At 51.4% G+C, this 20,229-nt stretch overlaps 7 protein-coding genes across 7 annotated transcripts; 3 read left to right on the top strand and 4 right to left on the bottom strand.

Moving 5' to 3' along the window:
• Nucleotides 1–2,818: 2,818 nt before the first annotated feature.
• On the bottom strand, nt 2,819–4,753 carry M438DRAFT_396225 (uncharacterized protein). The gene is made up of 3 exons (XM_029909256.1): nt 4,149–4,753; nt 3,268–4,098; nt 2,819–3,213 (listed from the first exon to the last, which is right to left on the bottom strand). Exons 1-3 carry the CDS (start codon nt 4,338–4,340, stop codon nt 3,115–3,117), a joined length of 1,122 nt encoding a protein of 373 aa, XP_029762288.1. The 5' UTR covers nt 4,341–4,753; the 3' UTR covers nt 2,819–3,114.
• Nucleotides 4,754–9,844: 5,091 nt separating this feature from the next.
• Nucleotides 9,845–11,477, bottom strand: M438DRAFT_190614 (uncharacterized protein). Its single transcript, XM_029899245.1, has 2 exons — nt 11,171–11,477; nt 9,845–11,115 (listed from the first exon to the last, which is right to left on the bottom strand). The coding sequence occupies exon 2, from the start codon at nt 11,108–11,110 to the stop codon at nt 10,025–10,027; it is 1,086 nt and encodes a 361-aa protein (XP_029762287.1). The 5' UTR covers nt 11,111–11,115; nt 11,171–11,477; the 3' UTR covers nt 9,845–10,024.
• A 327-nt stretch (nt 11,478–11,804) lies between these two features.
• Nucleotides 11,805–12,419, top strand: M438DRAFT_334023 (uncharacterized protein; the record flags this gene model as incomplete). The annotated part of the gene is made up of 1 exon (XM_029903669.1): nt 11,805–12,419. The coding sequence occupies one exon, from the start codon at nt 11,805–11,807 to the stop codon at nt 12,417–12,419; it is 615 nt and encodes a 204-aa protein (XP_029762286.1).
• Nucleotides 12,420–12,604: 185 nt separating this feature from the next.
• M438DRAFT_241109 (uncharacterized protein) lies at nt 12,605–12,854 on the bottom strand (the record flags this gene model as incomplete). The annotated part of the gene is made up of 2 exons (XM_029899538.1): nt 12,605–12,622; nt 12,681–12,854. Coding segments are annotated over 2 exons (192 nt in total), but the record flags the coding sequence as incomplete, so codon positions are not given.
• A 787-nt stretch (nt 12,855–13,641) lies between these two features.
• Nucleotides 13,642–15,780, top strand: M438DRAFT_239368 (uncharacterized protein; the record flags this gene model as incomplete). The annotated part of the gene is made up of 2 exons (XM_029899509.1): nt 13,642–14,289; nt 14,329–15,780. Coding segments are annotated over 2 exons (2,100 nt in total), but the record flags the coding sequence as incomplete, so codon positions are not given.
• A 68-nt stretch (nt 15,781–15,848) lies between these two features.
• M438DRAFT_270378 (uncharacterized protein) lies at nt 15,849–16,589 on the bottom strand (the record flags this gene model as incomplete). The annotated part of the gene is made up of 1 exon (XM_029900384.1): nt 15,849–16,589. One exon carries the CDS (start codon nt 16,587–16,589, stop codon nt 15,849–15,851), a length of 741 nt encoding a protein of 246 aa, XP_029762283.1.
• Nucleotides 16,590–17,641: 1,052 nt separating this feature from the next.
• M438DRAFT_354208 (uncharacterized protein) lies at nt 17,642–18,576 on the top strand (the record flags this gene model as incomplete). The annotated part of the gene is made up of 4 exons (XM_029906933.1): nt 17,642–17,644; nt 17,760–17,824; nt 17,882–17,953; nt 18,237–18,576. 4 exons carry the CDS (start codon nt 17,642–17,644, stop codon nt 18,574–18,576), a joined length of 480 nt encoding a protein of 159 aa, XP_029762282.1.
• Nucleotides 18,577–20,229: the final 1,653 nt, after the last annotated feature.

Genomic DNA, 20,229 nt, shown 5'->3' with positions numbered 1-20,229 from the left:
TCGTGGTCCGTCGGTTCTCCCTGGGAGTGTCAGTGCCGGACAGACGTTGGAGTTGGTCTGGTCTAAGCCGGCGCCAGCACCTGCAGAACCACGATCTGAAGTGGGGGCATTGAATGTAGATCTGCGTGAGCATTCTATGGCTGCGGAAAGCGCAGACGGCAGTCACGATAGACTGTGCTCACCAAGACCATTATCCAGTTATGTCGCAGCCGGGCTCTCGTCGTTGCAATTGGTTTGTGGGCCGTTATGTGGACACTCGGCATGTTGAATGTTCTACTGTTTGGAAAGGCGAGCCCCAGATCTACTTCGAGCACACCAACGAGTCAGCTCGACAAGTTTTGTAACGAAGAGCAGCACATCATGTCTAGACGCCTGAACGACTATCACACGCAAGGTACCAGCATGAGACGAGTCGAAAAGGCCATCTGGTCTCGACAATCAGGCAGACAGTTCCTCGCTTCAGCTCTGACGCACTGCATGTGTCAATCTGTCATTGTTTATTCTGCGACACTGGAGTATTGTTGCAATCAATGCTCTGAACAGATACGGCACAACAACAGCTGTCACAGGCTAGCCAGAGCCAGGGCTCAATATAGGCAGATTGCGGGACGGTTCGTCACCGGTATGGCCGCGACGGCTCCTGAAGCGTTCGTGCGTAAAGAGCCGGACCTTGGAGGATTTGGAACGATGATATATTGGTGGGAAATTTACCTCGTCCGGTAGTAAGTTGCAATCAATGCTAAGGTTCTGGTTATAGGTCTTGGCTACTGGGTTGTCAGATTGGAGAAGTGGACCTAGGACATTCCACCTATCCATCAATCTGTAACTGTAAACTTTGTTCCTCGACAGTCGCGAGATAAGGTCCAGAACACACATCTAAGACAAATTGCGAACATCCCTGTCTCCTCTCGAATCCTTTGTGTGGATTCCAGGACGTGCCTTTCCCGGTTTACATTGATTGCAGAATATTGCGCGAAGCACCTGTGATCTGCAGATTAATATATTCGTACCACAATCGGTGATCGCGACGCCCGAAGAACGGTGACGCGATGTTGCTTCTTGTCTGCAACTGGGGCCGTGGGGTGTTGTGGCTTGAATTGTTTTTTACCCTTTGCCCTGTGCCGCCTGCGTGCACGGTAAGCAAGCATCAGAGAGACGTGTCAAGGTCCCGCGGACAGCAAAATCCGAAGGTTTCATCTAATTGGAGAGGGTGATGTGACAGGCTACAGCCAGCCGCCCGTCCTTGAAAGAAGACGGTGAGTCTGCAATGGCGGTGACGTTCGTGATTCGTCGTCTGTCAAGAAGGGGAAATGCGTTGGTGTGGTAACACCGTCACGCGCCGGAGGATCAAAAGGCTGTCAAGGTGACAAGTGGCGCCCTTGTCTCGAGGCTGGAATCCTTCTCTTCTTAGTTTCAGCAAGGAGGCAGTCGTCTGTTCTGTTAGTGGCGTAAAATCACGGCAATAAGGTGGAAGGTGCGCGGGGGCTTTTCGACACGGAAAGACGAGCAAGGCGCTCACTAAACACGTACAAAGGACGTTGCACCAGAACACAGGCCAATCAGCCTTTGGACACGATATTGACACCGTGTTGGCGGTCGATGTAGCGAACGGGGGAGTTGTTCGCTCGAGTCATGATGAAATGTCAAGACTCAGGGCAACCCTATCTCCAAAACGTCGGGCCCAGCGCAAAGGACTGGACGGTTAGCGGCCGCTCATGTCCGGCAGCCGAGCCGACTTGCTCGAGGGAAGGCACGGCTGCGCCTCCTTCTTGACCGCGGACTGTGGAGAGTTGGATCTGAACCAAACGTAACGCGACTTCCGACGCGGGTGTGGTTGAGAGATCTCGCTCGCACGTTCGGGCCACGATCTCCCTGACCAAGAACCACACGCTCTCTTGGCGATGAGACCGGGCTGAGCCGGTTCCACTAAGCAATTAGACTTTTCGGCTCTTATTGTGTCCTCACGTTCGTAGATCGTGCGAAATTACACTTGTCACCGTGTCCAGCTGAGTCGGTTTAATTGTCGTTGGTTGTGGGCGCAAAACGGTGTGCACGATTCAATGGAGCCTTGTGCTATTGTGATAAATCATGTTTCAGTCAAAGTAGTCCAACGCAGGATCATCTTGGTTGACGGTGAACGCGTTTATGTGAAGCATAACGTACACAGTGTCTCTACTGAGTCAAGCGACTCGTCGATCTCATTGAGCTTGTGTCTACGCGGAGGGAGCTCCTGATGCGCAATGGAAACCCAGTTTAGACTTGCCAGTCCATCTCACCGACTCAGTCCGAGGAGGGAGGGCATGCTCGTAGCTCGCTCCTTTGTCTTGATTCGTGTACTCTCTACGAATTGCACTTCAGCACCCTGGCAATACCGGCCAAAATCCGGCTTGGGTGGATAGGGTTCAATGACAGGTTCCTACGTCCGTAAGGGTGGAAACTGGAAAATAAACCTTCGACCGCGCTCGTGTCGTGCTGTCAAAAGTGGTCGGTGGTCCCGAGGCGAAGAGAATTTACCAGCAACGTCTGCCACCGAGACCTTCTTCGTTTTAAACTTCCGTAACAGTGTCACGATTGTTCCATGTCGGTGTCATTCCCTGGTTTGGACATCCCGATGACTACTTGGAACAAGAACAAAGACTGGGCGACTACTGTCGCAGCTGTCTGACCAGGTCCTGTCTTACGCAATCTTGCTGATTAGATGACTTCCACACGCTCGCCTATTGACAAATCCCCGCACATAGCCTTTGTGTCGAGCGTCTCACACCGTCCAAGAATAACACACCTGACTCCAGGATGTGAGTGATGTGATGCGTTTTGTGTGTGTATGAATGTAGACATTATAATGTGACGTATATATGTGGATGGGTGTAAAAAGCTGCCGTCAAATCCTTTTGGGTATCTGTGGTTTTCCCCTTGCGTGTTCCAGACCAATTTTATATGCCCAGGCTGCCCTAGCCTCAATTGGGCAGCATGCACCGATATTGCAGTCCCCTTCGTATCATGCCCTGCCATGCCTTCCCTGTTCAAGGGAGGAAAAACTCCGTGCAATGTGTGAAAACAAGATTCGCTGAAACAAATGAAAAAATACGGTTCCAAACAACTCTGCTCAGACGATCATTGCATATCGTCTTCACGGCTGCCAGCACGACTCTTGTCGCGCTTCTCTCTAAGCTCAGGGCATCGCCTTCTGTGGTTGATGAACCAATTGCTGACCTGAAAGATACGTTAGTTGATGCGTCAAGATATGTGATAGCTTTGCAGTCTTACCTGTGTCAAGTTGATGCCAGCAACAGCGGCAAAATGCCTCTTTTGTTCTTCACTGGGGTATGGGTTGTGCATGTTTTCGTCAAACCATCGCTTCATGATTTCTGTCGACTGCTTGGGAAGATTGCTTCTCTTCCTGGACTTTCCATTCTGGTACTCGTAGTGTGATGGAACGAAGAATGCGTGAGAGTAAGGGTAAGGAGCGTTGCCATAGGCTTGAGGGACGTCAAGTCTGGCTACTGGTGGATACTCCTCGCGAGGCATGTTGTTTGCTGGAACAGACATGTATGACTGGCGAGGGGGCTCCACAGCATATCTTTCACGAGAGGGTTGAGGTTGATATTCGCCGTAGCCTGAGTGTCTACGCATGTCGTCGTCTTGCGAAACAGAAGAAGCATTGCTATACATGCTTGAGCGATTGCGAGCAGTCAACATAGGGTCCGAAGTAGGATAGACATCGGAGCGAGGAAGAGCAGGACTCGGGTAAGTCCTTGGCAGATCGGTCCTTTGGACTCTAAGGTCTGGGGAGGCGTGGTGGCTGTGAATAACAGGACTGCGGCTAGAAGGCGTGGGCAGGTCATACTGCGAACGAGGTCTCGTGTCCTCATGACGGGTTGGCATGTAAGGAAGGTTTTTAGGGGCGGTCTCGGTGAAAGTTCTCTCTGGAGTACGAGCGTCCCATCCCGAGTCTGTTCGTGTCCTCTTGTTAGGGTAGAGTGATGCTGGTTTGTAGGTGGGCTGATGGTCGTAGATTGGCTCCCTTGGCAAAGGTTGCAGTGAGTGACCTTGAGAGGGAGGAGTTGCTGGAGGGCTCATGCCTGACTCTCCAAGAACCTGTTCATTCATGAGTTCGTGTCTGGGTCAGGAGGCTGATGTCAACTTACCGATCTCAATGAAGGCAACGAAGGCTTGTTGCTTTCACCGCTGTTGTACGGCGGCGAGTGAGATGAGGGGTAACGAGTAGGGTACGATGTCGAAGAGTAGGAGGCATGGTGCACAGGAGCGTCTCTACGAGTCGAATCATGATACATGCCGAAGCTGTGTCGAGGACTGTCAATCAATGTAACGCCGTCCATGTTGTCGATATGAGTGGTGAATTATGATCAAGTCGTTGATGAACCGGGTAGCAGCCGATGGAGTATGGTGTATCCAGCAACAAGGTACAGTCGTTGGGGGAGTCGGTCCAGATGGTGAAGAAGAGCAGATTCCGAGGAATGCCGGATGTTGAAAGAGTAAAAGCAGAGTTTCCAGACTACCAGTCGAATGGGATCACGAGGCGGAGGATGCAAGTCGATTCCCGGGTACGAAAGCACATGTATCGTCCGCTGGTGCTGGACGGGCGGTGCAGCTCTCATGTATAATTTTGGACAGGAAGCACGCTCCATCGTTTCGAACGGGCCTCCCTAGGAGCCGTCAGTGATTGTGCTAGCGGGCTGCGCCAACGACACCAAGCGCAAATCATCGTCGGTGCATTGATCGGGATGGCTTGACTTAGCACGCCGGCCAACCTGTCACAACCGTCCCTGGCGTCTTGGGACGAGGCACCAAAAGAAGACAATGCAAATGCCGACGCCATAGCGGTGGGTAACGGAAGCTCGCGCACGAGCCGTAACCCGGGCGGAGGTTTAGACGCAGCGCCATGCACCGTGATGTATGTCTCGATCGGCTCCCAAAGCTACCTGCTTTGATTATGCTTCTCATCCAACCCATGCAAGGCAGGTTTGTGAAGTTTGGCGCTTCTGCATGCCTGCCAAACCTACCGCAGCGGAGTCTGGCGACGCAGGGTTTTCTTTCCTTGTTGCCATTCTCGTATCTCGACGTCTAAAAGCCCCTGACTTTTTTGTGACGGCCGTCAATCTCATTTTGACTGCCCGGAATGGGAGTGTTGCAATCTGCGCAACCCAGCCGGTGTCTTTTGACCTGTCTCTTGGCATGCCGCCATATCCATTGACTCACAGCCTGTTTCAAACATGCCATATGGTGGTACCAACGAGAAAGAAGGCTGTAGTGTGTAGTGCTTCCCCATGAGCGGCATTCGCAGTCGTCTCCGCGCCCATGCACCGAGACGGTCAACGAGCGACAAGACCCAAGACGCAGCCAGAGTCAACGACTTTAGTCATACACAAGTCATGTCTCCCCGCATACAAGGCGCGCGGCACGTTTGGTATATCAGCACGTTCTAACCTAGATCTGTGACAGGCTGTCAGGTACACATGCCAGCTCGAGTCCCAAAAGTCTAGCGAGTACTTGTAGGGATGAATAGACTCGAGCTGGTGGAAATGTAGGTTAAAGTCATAGCATTCTACAAGCTCCCTCGCTTCATATTGGCCGCTCGTGATGTAACCTTCTCTCCACTAGGCAAATGAGGCTTTGGTCGGAGTGGAATCCCACAAAACCCACCCATGACAGTCGGTCACCTTGAACTAGGGCAAAAGGGAGCTGCAGACCGACCTTGGATCTGCGTCTGCGCGCGCGTCGAATATTGGAACGCACGCAACAATAACGCCGTCACCAGAGACCGATCTGCTGGAACCATTGTCTCTGCCAGTCCTCAGCAGACTGGACGCTCTGTTCTTCTTTTGCGCCGTTCTGCTGCTGGCACACGTCTGAAGCATCAGGTATTTCTGTTCAGCTCTCTGACAAGGATCTTCGAGTCAGCTTTCGTAGGAGCCGGTTTCCAGCAAGGTCTTTCAGAACTAAAAGTGAACCCAAAACGGCGAAGACGCCACAATGGAAGAATGATTTGTGTTTCTGGCGTCTCGCATTTGGGCAGAGTTGACAGTAGCGGCCGCACCACTGACGTGCAGACCAGGGCTCATTCTCTAGAGGCAGTTGCACGACTCATGATGATTTAGATCTATGCATTGACACTCCTTGGCAGATTTATGGCCCCCTGATCAGTAATCCCCTGTCTCTCTGCTCGGAAAACGCACCAAATCCTGAATGGCGCTGGTCGTGATGGATGCTCGGAGCGTTCACACCAATATGGTAGACTGACTTCCAATATAGTGGGTCTTGTTCTTCCCTCCTCGGAGCAGAGGACAAGGGCGCGCTTCTTGCGGCTCTGTACGGTGGTGGCTCAAAACAATCTCTCTTTTTGACAATCTCCATCTGCTTCGGATCTCGTGCCAGCTCTAGCGGCTCTGCATACAGAAGACAGGCCCACTCGTCAATAGTTGATGTTGATCCCATTTTCTACCACGACAGAATAGGCTTCGTGAGACGAGAGCAGATCCTCACAGCGTGGAAATTCGCCGCGACTCCGGATTGTCTTGGCTATCCACTTCGGCCGAATGTCATTCTTCCATACGCGTAGGCAAGTACACCGTACAGCAGACGAGCTGTTGCGAGCATCTACGGATGAGCACGCCGTCGTCGAATTGCGAGAAAAGTCGACTCGACTTGAATCAGACGTTGCACTTAGCGCGCGATATGCAAGTGCCTCCTCTCTCACCGTATCTTGGAGTCGACGCTTGACTGCTATATCGTCCCAACGGGACTGTGGTGTCACGCATTTCCAGCGTCAGCACAGGAATAACGACAACAACGTTGCTTTATGCATGCCTTGTTGCGGCACGGTTCCCAGAAGCCGGTCCAGCAGATTGATTGGATCTCCCGAACGGCAGGTCATTTTGTCGACTGTGACAAGGAGCGGGTGTCCCCGCTTTGATAGGTGCCAGGATCTCCATGCCTTTTCCACTACCAGGGTCAGCCGGCTGCATATGCAGGTTGCTGAGACCTTTTCTATCTTGCGAATGCAGAAGCAAAACCGGGATGGGTCCTATAAATCCTACCAAATATTCGGGCCTCTGTGAACTCACGCTCGCGGGACTATCGTGCCTTGCTCCTGGGAACCGACGACATCCCACAGCCGTGTGAACACGTGCATTACACGACGTCTTGGACATTCCACAGGCATGGGCTGGAAACCCGTGCAGCGTTCTGTTGTTGCATTTCTTACTGTACGCCCACACTGCATCAGTCACAGGTCTCCTTGAACTCCATCCCTCGCCTTTGAACTCATGTAGCATTTCTTTCAAGTGGATCAAAAGACTGTTCAGGTCAGTATGATTTGCAAGAGTCTCGCTTGTACAGGCTGCATCCAAGGTTGGGAGTCATCGACGCATACAACGTCCACCGCTTGCTAAGCAGGGTCTAATGCCACCTAACCGCTCATGCAGCCGGTAAGGAGATGAGCGAACCGCAATCACACGCAACTTGTGTTGCAGGCATGTGAGTTCGATCCATCACCTCCCCCCTTGTTCGAGGCCCATCGTTCTTGCATTTGGCGGCACGACCCGTCAGATGTTGTGTAACGTGCGGAAAAATCAAGTGGAGGGGCCCGATCCCGAACCAAGATGAGGTCTCTCCCTTGCTATGAATGACATGCGACCACAGCCTGTCATTTACCAAAGAACTACCAGACGCCCGGTCGTGTAGAGGGCGCACTGCACGCGTTATTGTTGTCCTCCTCAACATCACAATTTGGTTGTTGCGACTGTTACTCCCAGATGTCCCCAGCACATTGGGGGGGTGACATGTCCGCATGTTCGGGTTGGATGGAGGAGACGCCTTTCCCTATTGCGACATCACACCGCTCTGCGATCTTGGTTTCCTCTCCCTTGGGTTCCGCAAGTGGAGATCTGACAGGCGGCAAGAAGCAAAGTATCCCTGCTGGTGGCTCGCCAATAGTCCACACGAAACACCTCAACCAAAAGACGACGGCAAATCAAGACACCTGCCGTGATCTTCTGGCGTTCCGCGAACTGCAACGCCATCACCTAGGTCCAAGCCTCGAACGATTTCATGCTGTGCAACCCCATCACGTTTCCAGCCCGCTGGGAATCTCGATGATAGGGTCCGGCCCGCCTTGTTGACATCTACGCCGCCATTGATGGATGGGTTCACACAAGAACCATCGGCGGGTCATCGATTCTGGCTGTGCGTGCTTCTTGTCTGTCGTAATGGACGGAGTCAGCCGCATATTGTGATTGATCGCAAAAGTCACAATCTTCATTTATTTCTATGATTCCGACAAGCCCAACCATCTTGCGCGATGAAGCAAAGCAATTTCCGATCCCGGTATCCAGTTCCCACAGTATCGGGTTTTCGATGGGTGTATACCTCCTTCCATTGCTGAAACTTTGCTGTACGATGTCGCTAAGGTACGTGTAGTCACAATCAACTTGTATTTCTTGTTGACGATGGGGGCAGTCTCATCACAACACCTTACGTGATCGCTTCCTTCCGCTCATCTTGTGACTGGTTGATGCAGGAAATGCTACGCCCTCGATCAAGATTTGGCGCAATCTACGATCACGTTCACTGTAAACATACTGCTTGTACACACACTGCTTTTACACATGTAGGTGACAATGTCTTTGTTCTGAATCTACAAATCATGTGAGTCGATGTGGCATTTCGCGCTTTTCGTAGCCAAGTTCGCAGGTAATCGATTCTTTGACTATTCCACTCACCATCGCTCTTTGTTGCGAGAACACAACGATGACACTCCACCATTTTCTCTTCGCGTCACGCACCAATTACCTCATTGATTACACGAGATCACAACACCACTGTCATCCACACAATCGGTTGTCTTCTGGATCTCCTCATCACCATTCCTTGGTCTGCATATCGGTTAGAGCATCAAAGCCAGGGTGACAGCTGTCAATAATATGATACGAGCATCGCAACCACCATGATCGAGCATGTATCAGACTGCACACACCGGTGAGACCCGAGTCACAACCCCGTACCACTACTTGCACTCGTGCAATATGGCTAAATCCTCTCTTCATCAATGGCTATGCAAGAGACAAGGAACAATCACACCACGAACACTCATGTATCGGAACAGAACCCCCTTGCGAAGAAGGAAAAGAAAAAAACCTCATACCCATTCCTCTCAATCATCACTCCTAAGCGATACCAGATCCCTTTCGGTCGTGAGCGGGCGAGCCATTCCAAACGAAGGCCGATTTGAAGCGCTTACATCCAAGAATTCCCCAGGATATGGTTCCGGCTTTCCAGATCTCCTATACCTGAAACCCCCTCGAATACAAGGATTCGAAGAAAAAATGTGAAAGGAGGGAGAAGTGCATATCGTTTAAACAATAGGGCAGTCAAGGAGGCTAGATCGATGGTTCCACAAGCGCAAGATATCGGTAACTCTAGATCTTTGGGGGTTGTCTGCTGCCACGCCAGTTCCGCGTGCTCGGGAGAAGAGCTTGTTATGCATGTTTATATTGACCTTGATGCTGCTTTTTTGTTTTCCCCACTGTGCCCTTCTTGTCTTTCCATGGCAGTGGTACCGAAGTCGATGCGCGTGAGTTGGATGGGATGTAATGACGAGATGGAACATACGAATTCGCGGAGGAAGGAATGGCTCTTTGCATAATCATGTGTGTGATGTGTGGGTTCTTGGAAGAGTGCAATGCCTTCATTTCGGTTTCAAGGTTTCTCATTGAATTCGTATGCCATAAAAGTCTAGTTCGTATGCGTTAATGCAGTCTATATACAAGTTGATGGGAATTTTGATGAACGTGGCAACCGCCCCAGTGCCTTTCCCGAATGATCCCGGAACGCCTTCGCTATGTGATGTGTGATGTCAAGAAACGCCTTTTGCATCCTCATGAGACGTGGCCATGAGGGGGCAGAGGCGTCGGTTGTTCCGCCAATGAATATGTCGGAGATGGTGAAGTGATGTAGATCGTGCGAGTCTGTGGAGGATGACCTCGTATCGCAAGGACGTGCAAGCCTAGGCAATCAACACAAAGGCTACAATCAAGGCTGCAACCAAAGAGAAAGTCGAAACTTCACTTCGGGTAGAACCAGAGCTGGCTGCCGGAGCGGAGGCGGCAGTGCTCACGTTGGTCCTGCCAACGGGGCTGGTGACACTGTTGAGGGTGTCTACAACCGCGATGGCGGGACCGACATTGAAAAAGTCAACCAGGATGAAGGTAGGAGCTTGACCGTAGGTGGTGGTGCATTCGGCGGCAGATGTTCCCAGGTTGCCAGTGCCACCCGACGCTGCATTGGTAGTGGTAATGTTTCCGAGATCAGGAGACTCGATTGTCGTGCCAAAGAGACTCGAGGTTTCGTAGAGGAAGTGGTTCATGAATGGCATCAAATTCTGCTGCAACGCCGAGCTTGTGGTGACAGTGGAGGGTCGGTTGGCTGCACAGGAAAAGTTTGATGGCGATGTGTTGTCGTAGTTGTTCTCAAAGATGTAGGTGAACTCGTCCATGAGGTAAGGCGCTGCGGTGTTGTCATCGAGACTAGCGACGAAGTTGAGAAGACGCGTTCCGTCATTGATCAAGGTTTGTAGGGTAGGCCACTCGCTTGGAGCTGTGGTTGAAGTAGGAGTATAGGCGTAAGATGCAATGCCGGCAGTTGTGTATGCACTCCCCAGATCTGAGGCAGATGCATCGTCTGAATTGACGAGCAACACAGTGACAACCTCGTTCGGGTTGCCATCCATCCATGTCTTGATCTCTGATAGCCAGTCGCTCAACAATCCGGCATCGAGAAGAGTGCAACTCGAGTGGCACATGTGTAATGATCCATTGTTGTTGTGAACTTGACCACTCAATAGTCTGACACCGGCACTGAGCTGAACGGTAGTGTTGTAGAATTGGTTTCCAGATGCCGAGTTGCCTGTAGACGCATCACGCAAGAAAGGCGCATTATGACTTCCGAGGTGTGTGATGTTGTTGTACGTCTTACTGCACAGATCTGGAGAGTTGTTGCATGCTGTGGCTCTCTTGGTGACTGCCGAGAAAGCGACCTGAGCAAGAGATGGTAGCAGGAAAAGACTTGTTAGAATATTCGTGTTGGACATCATAATTGCTGTCGGGAAAGTGTCAGTAAGAGGCAATACTGGGACTCTTTCATGTTGTCATACCTAAGAGATGCGACACAGGAGTTCGAATTTGAGGTCTTGTATGTTGTGTTGGTTTGGAATATTTCACGATATTTTGTTGCTGATGGTTCAAGAAGTCCGAAGGGGGCAAATGGCAAAATTCCAGAACAGAAGGGGCGACGCAGATGCAAATGCTTTCTTGGACAAATCCAAAACGATATAGAGAGCAGCCAGCAGAGAAGATGAATGGAAATAGGAGAGATAAATACGAAGCAGTTGAATGTAAAAATAAGACTTGGGTCGCCGTAAGACGACTGCGCCTCAAGAATAGTTGTCGTAATCAGTCCCTTTTCGCATTACGCAGCCCGAAACACTCCTCGGCCGATGCTTCTACACATGTCATGATTTGCTTGCCACAAGGACCAAGAAAACTCAAGAGATTTGCGGAGTGTGCAAGGGTTCTCCAACCACTGTTAGATTGTCTTGGTCGCAAAAGATGGATGGAAGTTGAAAAGACGTGGGGCCAAGGGTTGGACTGCCAACCACCTGACGACAATCAGCTGGAGTTGAGGGTGATCTCCTCGTAACATCATCAACAAGAGACAGCAGCGCACAGTCAGATTTGCAGCCCCAATCAAATCCCTCCAGGCTTTGGATACACATGGATACACACAATATGGAGTCCGAGTCATCAGTCATCCTCAGGGCGCCTGGCGTGTCGCAAAACACCCAAGACAGCCAGCCCCAAGCGTATCAATCGCCCAGCCTCTCGTTTTTGCAAGGCACTTGGCACGTCACTCACAGCACTCTGCCCATGTGGAAGTCCAAGCGCAATGTGCAAATCACCTACACGGCACTGCCGCCATCGACACCTGACGCAACCCCAGATCAGACAGACCGCCTGGACGACGTCGTGTCTTACCAAGGGCTTGATTCAGACAAGCTGCACACTGTTCACGGCGTAGACAAGGCCAGTGGCGGCGTTGGAGTCACGGACGTCTGGGACTGGCGTGGTAAAGGATGGCTCATGATTGCGAGCAGTCATTGGGAGGTTCTGGGTTGGGCAGACAAGGGACAAAGTCAAGACAGCTGGGTCGTGACATATTTCGCCAAGACTCTATTCACGCCGGCCGGTATCGACTTCTACAGCAGACGCAAGGAAGGATTGAGTGAGAGAACTGTCCAGGATATCAAGGCAGCTCTCAGTCGCGTGGACAATGAGGATGTTCGTCGTTTGTCGAGTGAGGTGTTTGAGGTGAAGACGGACAACGTGACACAGGGAGAAGCATGAGCGCCTACGAGATCGCACAGGCAGATATCAGGGGAGTTCGACAGCACTTGCGGACCCGGAGAGTAATGTATAATCATAATTGAAAAGGAAAATTGAATGAAGCTGCTTGGTTGTGGGTATTTTGGACTTGGCGTGAAGGAGCTCTATTGCGGTAATGTACAGTAGGCAATCGTCTAGTTGCTGGAGAACCAAGTCTTGTGTCCCTGTTCCTGGAGTTAGGTCGAGTCTTGGGGCAGTGGTAGGTATCGGGGATTGACGCACGAGGACCATTCTGCCCATCATGTACATGGTAGCAGCCGAGGTCGAGGCCAGCAGAGCGTAGTAGGGGTAGAGCATGAACTTGGCGCGAGGGCCCTTCTGCCACTGACGGAGACCGTCGTGGGTCTGGTGCATGCGCTGCCAGTGGGGGACGTTGTTGCGGCGGTAAAGACCGGGAGAGTTGAGGCTGTGAGGGCTGGTCAGCAATCTTGGACAGCGGAGTCGGGGCGCCGGCGGAAGGAGCTCTGGGGCGGCGCAAAGAAGCGATTGACTGACCCAGCCATTTTGAGAGATGATTGAGCGGAGATTGAGTCGAGGAAGACGGCAAGAGGGTGGCAGATGCAGATGGGCTTCGTCGTCGGCGTTGCGTGATCGCATCCAGAGCTGCTCGGCATGTGCCGCTGCTCCTCCGGCCGCCATTTCCTGGAGTCGTGGACAATTATTGCAACGCACCTGCCAGCTTCGCAATGGAACAGCAGCTGCTCTAAACGGCAGACGGCTCCATGTCTTCTGACCGAGGCTCGCGCGTGTCTGTACCTTCCTCCTTTTCATGCCACCCGGCGCGCCTGCGCTCCACAGAGGGTTGGCCCGACCTTCAGCTCTAACCTCGCAACTCTCGACATCCGTCCGCCCAATCTCACCACTTCTCCCGAGTTACTCTGCCCGGTCGTATGCCGTCCCTTTCCGCCAGAGAGCACCCTCCGCCGCTGTCCCTGTGGCCAATGCCCACAATGTCCGTCAAGAGTTAGAAAATGCCCGTAAGGGTAGTCAAACCCTGGTTACAAGGAATGCCAGCCCGTCTGGAATATCGCATACGGAGCGTAAGAACTTCCTTGCGCGCTTGACTTCTTGGATGCCTCTGTTCGATCGCCTACAGAACAGTCTCGATGCCTTTTCCACCTTTCGGCATGAGGCCGATGTGTGCGACCGCCTACCTGCCCCCAAGGACGCAGAAACACGCTTGATCGATGAGCCACAGTACCTCCAAAACTTGAATCTCTGGCTTGAGATTCTTCGCTTTCGCCTGCGTTTGGATGGCCAACAAGGTGTCATGGACGTTGTTGAAGCCTTCGTACGCCGTCAAGTCGTCTTACCTCTACGCGGCCCTCAAGCTGATCAACTCTGGTCAATTCTTCTCTGGTCCGCCATCCAATACCCGCAGATGCTTCGCCTTCTCTATCCCTATGTCTTTGATACTCTTCCTCGCTCTGGCTTACTCGACATTCGCTTGTACCATCGTATTGTAGGTCCTCTGTTACGCCAGAATCCCATGTTTGCAGTCAAGTGGCATAAGCGAATGCAAATGGATGGCCTGCTGCCTTCCGACCACGTTTCCGTTCTGGCCCATTTCGTTGAAGATGTCTGCATGAGCAACCATAAGCCGAAGGCCATCGAAGCATTCAAGAAAATCTACACCTCGCTTAAGGTCAAATATGCTTACGACGAATGCATGCTACACATTTGTCGTATGCTCGACTTTCCTGACGCCCTCGATATGCACGTTTTCTTCGTTCGACACGACGACAAACCATCGCTGTCAATGAAGTCTACGCCTGTAATCGCTCATTTGATTGAGCACACTTGGCTTGCCAAATCTGGCATGAAACCGTCTGTCAGAGATCACTTCGCTGACCAGATTATGAATGCTCAGTACGAGTTTCAACGCATAAAGCCAATCGAGCTTGATACCGCACATGCTGAAGTCATGCCTGCTTTTACACGCGAGAACATGAGCACTCTCGTTGGTGATGTGCACAACATCAGGGAAAAGGAGCTCAACGACGCTTTTTGCGCCCGTCTGTTCGCCACAACAGCTTTTTCCACTGATTTGATCATTACCGGGCTACGTATGCTGGGCTTGAAGGTCGTGGGCAATCTAGCTCTGAGAGAAATCGCCGCGCGCGTATCTCAACCACTCGAATACGTTGCCACAGTTGATGCCATCAGGAATGCAGGCATCTCTGTTGTCGACTCAGTATTCAGTCGCGCGCTGCAATCGTTTGCTAAACAGCCAGGCAAACACCGAAGTTTTGAGTTTTTAGTGTCGAGCGATCAACACCCAACGGCATATGAAGATCGCTCTCTTCAAAAGCAACTCTTTGGTTCCTTCCTTGCATCCGGAGACCACACTCAGGCAAACGCCGTTCTCGACGTCCTCACAGTAGACGAAGCCGAGCCTCAAACTTATCATGCAAATCTGATCCTGCAGGCGTATTCCCGGCGTGGCCAACGTGCATCGATCCTTCAGATACTGCATGAAATGCGTCTACACCGAATCCCGGTTTCAGAGGCGTCCTTGCGTACCATTCAATGGACGACGTTGAGGCCTCGACTTCGGTCCAAGAGACCTATCACACAGGAACACCACAAGTACAAAGACGACCTGGATTTCACTACCAACATCTTCCTGGAGACCATGCGTACCGGACAATCATTCAATCCGGTCAGATGGCATGAGAACTTAAAGCGATACGGAATGGAGAATAGACTGGAGGCTCTTGAGAGATTGTCAGTTTGGTTGGCTTTGTGGTATTCTGGCCGCTCTGACAAATCATCACTTTTTGCATCCTCAGCTGTGGGTGATCCAGGGGTCGCCAAGAGCCTGCCTGGAGCACTAGACGAAGGCGACCGGCATCCCCTGAATACCATATTCACACCTCATCTTCTTCGTGCCATGGTTGCATGGGGTTTTAAAAGCGAAGTATCGTCGCCGGAGTCCACAACCACGGTGCGACTGGGTTCAGAAGACTTGGAAGCCCAGAGTAAGGAGACCGAGGGAGCTGCAGATGAGTCTTTTAATGGATGGACCAGAGGCCTCGTGCTTGTTCGCAAGCTTCAGCGCTTTGGTGTCAATCTTAGAGGCACGGAATTGCGAAGAGAAGTCAAACTTCGACTCTGGACCCTATACGGCCCGGGTAGATCTACCGTGCCCCTCAACAGACAAGCTCAAAGGATGAACAGACTCTCCTTGGTGGATCGAGTCAATCACATACACCGAATAATGGGCACCAATTGGCTCAGACTTCCTCCAGAAGTCCGAGGCCAATCTGACGTCAGCCAGTGGACAATGTACCGGGCCTTGTTTGGTCAGCCTAGAAGAATGAGGAGAAGAACACAAAAGGATCGTGGTTGATGCTATTTTGCTACTGCCATTATGCCGCTGAGACATATTCACTCTTTCATCGATTTGAGCATATCGTCTTTGCGCATGCTATTCGTGTCCTCAATCCAGGATGTAACGCTGCCAGGGATCTGCTTCACAAGGTTCTCTGGACTGGCAATCGCCTCACCCAAAACTTGTTGAACGGGAACAACACCTGTCCACACACGCGAAGTGGTAGCATCGTCCTTCAAGTCCTTCCTATCGTCATGAGGGCCACCGTTCCGCACTTTGACGCTCGCGGTCTCGATTCGTACTTTGAGAATTCCCGTCGCAGTGAGCTCGGATTTTGTGGGCGGTGTCCGAGAATTCGTCCAACGGTCTGTGATGAGATGATTCGTTATCAATTCCATTGCGCGCATAGTCTCGTCCGTGTTTGTGACTTTGGTTGCATGTCCAAAGACGACGGCTGAACGATAGTTGCAGGAGTGATTAAAAGGTGTCAGAGCGAGTACGTAGCCATCCAGCAGGGTCGCCGCGATACAGACGGGAAGACCAGGATCTTCTTGCCCGGAATCTAAGCGGAAGAGACGAGCAGCAGATGATTTATGTAGATAGACAACCTGATCATCTTCTGCTGAAGAGTCCATGGCACCGAGCATTGGCAAAATGGTTGGAAATTGGGCATCCATGCTTTCAGACATAGGCGCATTGAAAGAAACATGCAGTATGGGCGCTGCATCCACAATCTTGCGTACGGCATCTTTGTCGTACGTCACTGTATATAGAACAAAAGTATTAGACTTGTACATATCAACTCATTGGACAAAGGCTTCGGCCACATCTCACCTCGTTTTGCGTACCGTCCTGCCTTGCTCCTCTGATCTTTTGGGTAGTCGTTGGTGAAACTCATTGCGATTATTGCTGTCTTGCAAAACGGACTTTCCAGTAGGCGCTTTATATCAGCTCTCTCGGAAGGATGATCTGCCAAAAGATAAGGGAGCTGCAAGGTCAGCTTCAGACCCCTCATCTACTTTCGGCAGGTGTATGCGGAGCAAAGGGTTTGCCGCTTGGACTTGCCAAATCTGGCCTCGCTTTGATGTCAACAGCTGCCCGACGCTAGTCTCTTGACCTTCGAGTCTTGCATCGCAATCTGCGGACATGTTCTTTCGACTTGCCGGCGCAGATGGGTTGCATATGACGGTCAATCTAACATTTTCTTGCGCTGAATGATTCGTCGGAGTTTGACTCGATAACGTCGTTATCTCGATAGTAAGACGATCCGGAGCTCTTCTTGGACATGTGTGCACTCTAGGAGAACTTAAGTTATGCTCAAGCCTGGATGGCCTGGCATTATGGCTTAGCGGTGTCGTCTTGCGGACTATGAACGATCGTTGCAGCTTGACACGACTACACTTTTCTCTATGATAGGGCGAGGACCGCCTGTTCCCGTTCAAGGGAGCTAGCAGAAGAGGTGATTCCCTACCTCTAATCTAGATATGCTCGACGAAGCAAGTGTCTCTTAGAATGCAGAATCGGCGGGCTTAGTAACCAACTGTATGGATCTTACCATCCGCTACTGCCACGACACGTAAGAGAGCTGTGTTCTTGCTGCCCTATAGGAGGCATATAGTATAGTAGGCTCTTGTCATGAGATTTCTGTCCACAATATACCTGTCATCGTCGTGGCGGAATCCCGTATTCGAGAGTCGGGTCCTCGTCGACGAGTTAAGTCGTTTACGGGTTTCGACTCTCGATGCTCTCGACGCACGCTGCTATATGTCGAATAAACAACACCACCGTTTTGGTTCTTTTCTTTTACAAGACAACAACAGTAGTACTACCACGCTAGTACTGAGCTGCAATGGTAAGTCCAACCATATGTCTTTTCTCCTATGTTGCCCCTTACCTCCTTGCTGTCTCTGCCACTCGCTTCTGCCTGCCATCCCTTGCGTTCTTTCATTTCTTACTAATATGTGCAGTGGCCTAATCCTAAGCTCCGACGCTCGACAAGAGTTGAAGCCGGCCGCCATGCTCCTGCACCACGGTACGTATCAAGCAAAAAGCCGAACACGAAGCAAGACCGATACTTACCTCGGAATAGCCCGATTCATGACCCCTCTATCATCACAATACTCGTCGGCTCTGAAGAATTACCTTTCCGCATCCATGAAAAGTATGCGGCCTAGTCGTGCATGTTTGCTGCAGCCTTTCGTGGGCAGTTTTGGGTGGAAGCCCGCTCGCGCGTGATGCGACTGCCAGGGGCTCTACCACAAGAGGCTCTTCTCGGACAACCGTGATTTGGAGCAGGAATTTCGCTTGAAGTTCGGTGCGCCGGCAAGCCGCGAAGGAGACCACCAGTACAAGGGATTTCTGGCCAAAAGCCCAGAAACATGGCCCTGGAGGGTGCTGATAAGCCTGTACGTTTTAGGAGATTACCTGGACGCACAGGTGGTCAGAATTGCGGCCGTCGATGCCATGATTCTGAGACACGAGAAGAGTGATTTAATGACTTTTGACGACATTGACTTCGCCTTCGCCAATACCAGTCCCGACTCGAAGTTGAGGGAACTGCTGGTGCACATCACCACATACGACCTCGACATGGGCAGCACCGCAAGGGAGGATTTGATTGGCATGCCGAATGAGTTCCTGGTAGGCGTCAGCATGACAGTGTTCAGAAAATTGCCAAACAGACAGTGTCGGTCTTGCTACCAGAAGGCTCTGTCTTGGGTCCAACAGGCAGACGCGATACCAGCTCATTCCCATGAGCCTCAGGACGGTCCTGGCAGACTCTGAATGCATGCTACTACCATGAGCACTCTACAGAGGAGGAGAAGAGAGATCGTGCCGCAAGAGTCGCAAGAGAAAAGGTTCTGGAGGGACGCGAGCAGGACAGAAACCGCGGCTAGGTCGGGCTGCAGTACTCCTAGTTCATGCCAGAGCTCTCGACAACATCTACTTGGTATACGTCGCTGTTGGCTTGGAGACAGGCACAAAAGATGAGAAGGGGATTTCACTGAATGTCGTCGGGACAAGGGGCGCACCGGTCGGGTTCTTGGGGAAGACGAATCGAATGGTGCTGAACTCAAAGACGTGTTTTCTTTTTTCGTACAGAGTAATTTTCTTCCAAGCACTGGGTCACAAGCCTTGTCTATAACTCTCCCTGAACCCTCCCTTATTGCCTCCTGTATCATTGTAAACTGAGTTCGATCGTGCTGAACATCATGGATCTCGTTCTCCCGAACGTGAGTGCAAAGGAGAAGTATCACTGAACCGGATGCTCATCTCAGTCTCCCCCGACAGGTCGCTCATATAGCTGTCAAAATGCAAGGTGATTTGTTGCTGTGGCTGAATGTCCACTGAGAGTAGTGACTCTCTCGTGCTCTCTTTCGACAATCGTGCTGCTGTGAAAAAATATCTTGCATTTTGATAGCATGGCAGCGGCCCTGCCAGGGAGAGGGGAGTTGGATCCGATGAACACATTCATGTAAGATAGACATGCAAAGATAGTCCAGATACATGGCTGTTCGCATTGCCGACCTGGCTCTCCATGCTGGGGGGTCGCCTCGACTGTCCTGGCTTCATGAGTGCTACCATTAAAGCATAGACTGAGGCGTAACCTCTACCACAAGTCATCAAACATGAGTATGAGACGTCTACGGAGCGCTCTATGCTCAGGAAGGCGTTAGTGCGCCACTATGAATGGGCTGGCGTGGTCACGGAACCCGACGCTTGATGGTGGAAGAAGTTGCCGCCGGAGTTTGCGGCCAATGTGTTGATTGTCGTGGCAAGGACATTACCATACCGCCTGTGTACGGAGTGCCATAACGAGGCTTATGCCGGGAACGAACTCGTAACGAAGAATTTCGACTACACTTGAGAACTTGACGACTCTTGTCCTTTGGACCGGGATTTGTGTATCTACCATGATCACAATGATGAGAGAGCAAGCGATGCTTGTGGAAGATATGGAGAAAGGCCTGGTTCAAGCTAAGACGTGGTCTACCAAGATTGAGACGATTGTCTCGTGGTCGGAAGTACCTCTAATACCAGGAAAGGTCGACGGATATGGTTCTCACATCCGCGTCGGGTGGTGAGAGTATGGATCAAGAAGCGAAAAATGGGAAGTCGACTCCAGGTCAACGGCTGTGATGGCGATCTGGCCGATTGAGGCAATAACGAACTGAAAAGCAAGACGGTAATTGACAGGTGTGGATGATTTTCTGCCAGAACGCTTGTGTGTTATTGTGGACCCGTCTGCGTTGAGGTGCATCGTTGTTGCCGACATTTCGAGAGATGATCCAGACTTCGAGACACTCTGATCGCACCTGCTAATCCCTCTGCTTCGAGAAGTTGACACGAAACTGGGAAGTTGCAGTCCACCGTAACTTCTTCACATTCTGCTTCTCGGCGTCAAATCTCCTGTCTTCGTTTGTTCCCGCCATCCAT

Source organism: Aureobasidium pullulans (assembly GCF_000721785.1).
Source record: "Aureobasidium pullulans EXF-150 unplaced genomic scaffold scaffold_6, whole genome shotgun sequence".
NCBI lineage: Eukaryota > Fungi > Ascomycota > Dothideomycetes > Dothideales > Saccotheciaceae > Aureobasidium > Aureobasidium pullulans.
Note: the sequence above shows the minus strand (reverse complement) of the source record. Positions and strands in the feature narration are given on the sequence as shown.

What these genes read in the sequence shown, in the direction of transcription:
- M438DRAFT_190614 (XM_029899245.1), bottom strand. Translation starts at nt 11,110, where the DNA reads ATGATGTCCAACACGAATATTCTAACAAGTCTTTTCCTGCTACCATCT.
- M438DRAFT_396225 (XM_029909256.1), bottom strand. Translation starts at nt 4,340, where the DNA reads ATGGACGGCGTTACATTGATTGACAGTCCTCGACACAGCTTCGGCATG. An exon ending in CGTTGCCTTCATTGAGATCG is followed by an intron (nt 4,099 to 4,148) that starts GTAAGTTGACAT and finishes ATGAATGAACAG; the next exon opens with GTTCTTGGAGAGTCAGGCAT. An exon ending in CTGGCATCAACTTGACACAG is followed by an intron (nt 3,214 to 3,267) that starts GTAAGACTGCAA and finishes CGTATCTTTCAG; the next exon opens with GTCAGCAATTGGTTCATCAA.